Source organism: Geosmithia morbida (assembly GCF_012550715.1).
Source record: "Geosmithia morbida isolate 1262 chromosome Unknown scaffold_9, whole genome shotgun sequence".
Classification (NCBI taxonomy): domain Eukaryota; kingdom Fungi; phylum Ascomycota; class Sordariomycetes; order Hypocreales; family Bionectriaceae; genus Geosmithia; species Geosmithia morbida.
The window spans coordinates 574,900-581,663 of record NW_023336196.1 but is presented as its reverse complement, the minus strand read 5'-3'; the positions used below and the strand labels follow the sequence as shown (position 1 = coordinate 581,663).

The 6,764-nt window shown below is 63.0% G+C and overlaps 1 protein-coding gene across 1 annotated transcript in view; it reads right to left on the bottom strand.

Annotated features, from left to right (window-relative positions):
* Positions 1-5,673, bottom strand: part of GMORB2_7694 (E3 ubiquitin-protein ligase TRIP12) — a gene marked incomplete at both ends in the record, with an annotated part of 6,413 nt that extends 740 nt beyond the window's left edge. Inside the window, 3 exons of the mRNA XM_035469659.1 lie at positions 30-5,072; positions 5,164-5,264; positions 5,345-5,673. Of these exons, the coding sequence (XP_035320753.1) occupies positions 30-5,072; positions 5,164-5,264; positions 5,345-5,673 (5,473 nt within the window). The remainder of the gene's footprint in view (positions 1-29; positions 5,073-5,163; positions 5,265-5,344) is intronic.
* Positions 5,674-6,764: the final 1,091 nt, after the last annotated feature.

The window sequence follows — 6,764 nt, the reverse complement described above, 5'->3', positions numbered from 1 at the left end:
GGGGGGGGGGGGGGGGGGGGGGAGCTCACTCTCCAGAGACCAATCTTCATCAGCCTTGCCAAACAGGCTGACGAGCTCATCGGGCGTAAACGAGCTGAGTGCCGAGTAAGGGAAGACGGTGGAGAATCCCGCCCGGAAGGCGTCCACCTGACGACGCACACCAGACCCCAGGGTGGCGTCCACTACCTTGTCCAGGTACGAGCCCACATTGTCAATCGTGACGCGCTTGTGGGAGCCCCCGTCCTCGAGCTCGATCTCGGGATATCCGGGGAGCGTAAAGTCGAGGCACAGGTCATCGATGGTGACGCCGCCATCGATCGTGATATTCTCCATGTCCTGGACCTTCTGGGCGGGCGTGCGGTTCGCGTCGTTGGCAATCTCCTTCTTGGCCAGGACGAACTTCTGGATCGTCATGAGCGACGACGCCAGGCCCGGATCCACCATCTTGACCGAGGCGAGGGAGGGCCTCAGGTTCGTCGAGGAAGGCGGCGACGCCGTCGCCGTCGCCGTCGTGGCCGCCTCGCCGGCCAGGCGGAAGAAGATTGGGTTGAAGTGGATGTCGATGATGCGCGAGTCGATCATGGACCGCGCCACAAACTTGCCCAGCATCTTGAACAGGTGCAGGATCCGCTCGCCGTTGGGCGTCGACGACTCCTTCTCGCTCATCGGGCGCGGGAACAGCCCCATGGGGCCCGATACGTACTCGGACGTGCTGGACGAGTCCATGTCGCGCCAGAGCCTGACCTTCTTCTTGGCAAACTCCCGAGACACCGTCGAGTAGAACTCGAGCGTCGGGCCCAGTCCGGTCCCGACCTCCTCAAAGTACTCTACCTCGAGGATGCTCTGCGACGCGCCGTACAGGTCCATGACCTTGAGGGCCGACTCGAGTATCTTGCTACGCGAGATGCGCACCTTTTGGCGCTGGAGGCGGCCCAGGTACGGCCGCTCGTTGAACCGGTCCCGTCGGCTGTCCTCGGCGTTCTGGGTATTCTGCCACTTCGCCATCGAGCGAGCGTAGCCGAACGACGTCGACTGGAGGAACAGGTGCCTCGTCTCAAAGGGGAACAGGAATGGGTAGAGACGCCCCAGGTCTTCGGACCACCCGGGCAGGCAGTTGCTCGCCACAATCAGCGGCTCCTCCAGCTGGCGGTTGAGCTTGGCCGTAAGCTTCGTGTTGACAAACTGCGACAGCGGCTCGCGGTGGATGTCGACGGTTGCCTCCCTCTTGTTGATGAGGACCTCGTCGATGTTGGCGTTGAGCTCGTGCAGCATGTTGAGGAGATGCAGGATGGACGATGTGGTGGGGTTCTTGGCCAAGGACGCCGGCACGCCGTTGATCGCCTCGTGGTCCGTGTCGAAGCTTGAGGACAGGTTCTGGGCCGAGGCTGGCCGGGGACCGGGGACGCGGCGGAACGTAACTTGGTGCGTGGCCGACCAGACGCTCCGCGGCTGATCCGACGAGGTTGCGCCCGAGTTGTGGACGGCACGGTAGATGGTCGTCTCGTTCGGCACCACCTTCCCGTCCAGGCTGAACTCAATGTGCCAGTCCTGGGGGGCGCTCTGCAGGGCGGACGAATAGGACATGGGTTTAGACGAGGGGGCCGACGGCGTCGGGGCACCCTGGCTGTTGGCGGCCGGCGTGGCGGCGGTCCGGTCTGGCCGGGCAGATCTTCCAGGCGTGTGGCCAGGGGTGGGAACCCGGCTCCCGTCTTCCTTGCGGGCCAGGACGTTGCCGCCCCTGGCCACCTCCATGTTGACGGCCGAAGGGTCGGCGGGAGCCGGCTCGTCCTCCTCCATCTCGTCGTGGAGGCCGCCGACGATGGCATCCAGTGCGCTGTTGCCGTCAGCCATCCCGTCCTCGTCCTCGTCGTCCGTCAACTGCTTCTCATCAGCGCACTCCAGAGCGTCCTGGAGATCGTCGTCTTCTCCATCACCTGGCGGGGGGTGGTCGGGGAGCGGCGCATCCCCCGTTGCCGCCTGGCGGCGTGACGAGCGCCGAAGCGTTCCCTGCTCGCGGGACGGTTCCACCGACGGGTCGGCCTGCGACGGTCGCGTCTTCAGCCTGCGGCTGGGGCGGGAGCCGGTGGGGGACCCTGCCTGCGGCGGCGGAGGGGGCGGGACAGGGCCTCCTGCGGCGGGGGAGCCCGAGCCGAACGGCGAGCGTTCAGCCAGCCTTGCCGCGGCAGCGTTGCTGAGACCGCCCGCGCCGGCCATGGCGGCAAGAGCCCTGGAGAGGTCGTCCCGTCGTGAGCCGCGGGGCCGCTCGGACATGCTGATGCGAGGACGGAGGTATTCGTCCAGGGATTTGAAGGTCGCGATGGCGTGGATGGAGACCATGATGTTGTGGTACGGCTTGGGGATTTCCGATGACTCATCGGCCAGCAGACGGAGGCGGATCTGCTTGCCCAGCATCGAGGCCGGGCTGCTTCGGCTGCCTTCAAAGGTATTCTGGTGCACGGTGATGACTTCGAAGTGCTCCGACCTACTGAGCAGGTCCTGAAGCTTGTGCACCAGCACGCTGAACGGCGTCACGGGGGAGTCGGCCGTCGCCGTCTTGGGCTTGGATCGCACCGTATGGCCCATGAAGACCTCGAGGAATGTGGACTGCGCCTGCTGTGAGAGCTCCTCGTCCGGGTTGCTGAGCACCTCGAGGAGGACGCGGACCAGGCCCGAAGACAGGAGCTCGGCACTCGTGGCACTCTCCAGGACGTCGGAGTCAAAGTACGACGCCAGCTTGTCGAAGAGCTCCCGCCCCTTGGCAGGCGACAGGTCACCGGGGGTCCTCTTGAGATAGAAGGCGTCGAGGGAGGCGGCCAGGTTAGACAGGTCGTCGAGGATTCCGGCGGCCTTCTTCTTCATGTCGCGGCCCCTCTCTTCGGAATCGTGCGTCTCGACAAACTTCCTGGCCACGTCGCGGATGCGGAATTGCATAGGCACCGGGTCGAAGCCATACCGGAGGGCAGGGGAGTCGAGAGACATGGTGGATCCTCCCGAACTGGCCGGAGAGTCGCCATCGTCGTCACGGCGAGTCTCCGGGTCGACCTCGTCATGCCGGCCCTCTTCGTCACCATTGTCGTCGTCGTCCTCTTCGTCGTGGTCCTCGTCCTCGTCTTCTTCCTCGTCCTCTTCTCCTTCGACGTCCTCGGGTTCGTGGTCGTGGTCGTGGTCGTCCTCGTCCTCGTCCTCGTCCTCGTCCTCGCTGTCGTTCTCTGGTTCGTGTCCGTCTCCGTGCCCGGCGGCATCGCTGTCGGCCGCCAGGTCGTCCTTTGCGGCAGGGCCAGCCGTTCCGGGGCGGACCTTACCCCCATCCACGGACTCGGCAGGCTTCGGCTTTTCGGGGAACTCCTCGGTGGCCAGGGCCGTGATCTCGGAGATGACACCTTCGCGGTAGAACTGGTATCTGTAGATGTCGTCCAGCCTGTGGAGGAGCAGCTCGGCGGCCTGGAGGCCCAGCATGACAAGGCTGGGATGGTCCCGCTGGGAGAGGATGGAGGCCAGGAAGGAGGCGTAGGGGACGGGGATCAACGATTCGGCGAGGATCTGCCTGTCCAGGTTGGACAGCATCTTGAGCTGGGCCTTGAGAACGCGCTGGCGGACACCTAGGTTGACGGTGCTGGAGTAGGCGTCGGTCAAGGTGGGGAAGAGAATGAGGGCGAACCGCCGAACCTGCTCCTGGCATCCGTCGAGCAGCTCGACCCTCTTCTCGCGGTCCTCGCCGCTGTGGCTGCTCTGCCTGCGAGCCCCGGCCCTGGCGCCGGCGGACAGGGCGGTGGGGGCCGCCGGCCGGTGCAGCTCCACGAAGTCGCCAGAGGCAGGATCCGCGCTCTTGGGGAGGTCGGGGAGGAGCTCACAGATGATGTTGAGCGTCTCGAGTATCTGCTCGCGCGGGCGGTGGATGAGGGCCTGCATGATGACGACGCTGTCCAGCTTGGAAGCAACATCCTCAGTCCCGCTTGGCGGGGACACGCCGGTGAGCATCTGATAGAGCGTTTCGACGACGTTGAGCTTGAAGAGCTCCGCCGACAGGCTGGGGCTGGCTCGGGCCGTCAGGGCCAGGACGCGGAGGAACTGGGTGTGGATGCTGGAGCCGATGAGGTTGGTGGTGCCGGGGACGAGCAGGCGAAGGACGGTGCGGAGCAGGTCAACACTGACGAGCTCCTCGAGCTTCTTGGGCTGGTAGCCAAAACAGTCGACGATACCCGAGACGCAGAGGGAAGCCTGCTCTACAACACGCTGGTCACTGCTGTTGAGGACGTTGAGGAGGGTAGGCATGACATCCCGAACGACGGGGAAGGAATCGTTGGGGATATTGCGGCAGCAGTTGGCAGCCGTCGTGACCGCCGTCCTCTGCGTGCTCGTAGCAAAGAAGTCGAGGTACGACAAGCAGGCCGTGAGGCCGCCCTCACGGACGATGCTGCCGGGGTACTCGACAGATATCTTTTCGAGGGTGCTCAGAGACTGCTCGGCGACATCGATGAAGGAGATCTCCAGCAGCTTCTGGCAGAGGACGGGGACGGCACCACCGTACACGACGTTGGCGACGCTCGCAGGGAGAGCCTCCATAAGGTTAGCCAGGCATCGGCACGCCAAGAGCATGACTTCGGGGCTCTCGCCCTTGCTCATCAAGGTGACCAGCTCCTTGACAAAGGCGTCCGGGGAGAACTGGCCGGACAGGTTATCCTCGTTGGAGACCAGCAAGATCTCGGACAGCTCCTGCAGCGCGATCATCTGCACGGAGAGGTCGTCTCGCCGCAGGCTGCTGAGAAGATCCCTGAAGCGGGAGGCGAAGCCCGACATCATGCCGGTGAGGGCCCGGAGCGTCCCGGACAGGCCGATGCCGCCAGAGCCTCCAAAGAAGTCGTCTTCGTCCTCCTCGTAGCGCCTCATCTCTTCATCCTCGCCGCCGTCGTCGTCGTCGCTGTCGTCTTCGGGGGCGGGATCCTGAGTGGGGGGTGCGGGCGGAGGTCCTGGGTCGCTCGGCTCGTCTACGTCAGTCATGGCCGTGTCTGGATCCGGCGGATCGCTCTGGGGCTTGGGCCTGCGCGTTGACGATGTGCCAGCCTGTGGCGGGTCTGGGGGGGGAGGGTCGGTCTGTCAGCGAGGCTCGGTCTACAGCAACGGCAAGGCTTGCGGGTTGACCGCGTGCCCAAAGGAGGAACATACCTCTGGAGCGAGATGCAGACTTCTTGCTGCGGCTAGACTTCCTACTTGACGAGGCCGACTGGTCCGCCTGCGGGGCAGGGGCGGCAGAGCCGGGGAGGTCGCTGTCACGAACGACAATATCAGCATTCAGTTCTCTGCGGGCGTCCCCGCGGGCGTCCCTCGCGGGGATTGGTCGACGTACTCTGTGCTATCCATAACGGCAGGTCCCTTTCCCTTTCTGGTAGATCTAGCAGGAGTAGATGCAGTCGGGCCGGCGGAGGGGGAGCTAGCTTCGGGGGTCTTTCGCCTCTTGGTAGGGCGTCGACCGGAAGAGCCCGGGTGGGATTTGGAGGCGGAAGAAGAGTCTGTCTCGGCGGCCGGGGCGGCTTTGCGTTTCCTATTCGCCGGAGTCGAGACGGTGGGAGGGTCGGGGAGCACGTCGGATACGGGAGCTGCGTCAGAGGCTGAGGCGGGAGAGGCGGAGGTGTTTGCTGCCTGTTTTGCCGCCTGGCGAGCCGAAGATCTGGTGATTCTGGGAGGCATGAGCATCAACGAGGTCGGGCCATCCGAGAAAAAAAATTGATGATGGTGGTGGAGTTGAAGTCTGAACTTTATGAGAGAAGAGATGGAAGGTGGGAGAAGCAAAAGAGAGTTTGTCAAGGGAACCGAGATGAGATGGCAGGCATCAAATGCCAGCAGGCTGCTGCTGCTGCTGTTGATGCCGCTTCCAAGCTGGCAGGGTGTTGTCAGGTGGCAAAGGGCAATTCTCCGATTGACGTCACCAGACTGGCAGCGGGCTGAGAGAGAGAGAGAAAAGTTCAAACTTCTCTTCTCTTCTTTCCGTATCTGGGTCTCTCTCTTCTCTCCTCATCTAACGGATAAAGGAAAGGAAAAGAGAGGGGGGGGCAAGAGAATGTTGAATGGAAGAAAACAGGGATGTGAATGACAAATGCTTGGAGAAGGTAATTTGAGAAGGGAAAAAAAAGATGCAGTAGATGCAGTGTGCAGTGAATCCCGAGGACGGTTACTGATAGGCGGGTTGCGTGATCCCATATGGACAGCAGCTTGAAGTATGTCTTCTGTGCCTTTCTCGTCCTCTCGTCCTCCCCCTTCTCTGGCCCCTAGGACTTCGACCCTTTGGCGCCATACATGAACGCCACACACGTACATACAAGCCTCAAGTCCAAGGATCGACACGGAGAGGGGATCCAGAGTCGTAGAGGAAATCCCCCCGCGAGGAAGACGTGACCAGGGTAAGGGGGGGAAGGGAGGGGGGTGCCGAAGCGGATGGACACAAGCGGGCGGGCAGGCAGAGAGAGTGATGGGGAAGACGTGGAAGACGGCAAGGGGACGAGGGGGTACGATAGGGCAGTGATCTGTGCTCACCTCTGAGAGAAAGATGTAGTAGTAGTAGAGGCAGTAGTAGAAGAAGAAGAAGCGGCCGGAGATGCGGCTTCTGTGCTCCGTGTGGTTGTCGCGGTGGGCAGACGCACTTCGTTATCGACTGCCAATGTTCGTTCTGCCATGCCCAGATTACGCCATCAGGGAAGTAGCAAGAAAATCACCCAACTGGTGCGAGCGGCAGCATCAGATGATGTGATGTTGAATCCGGGGAGTCGGTG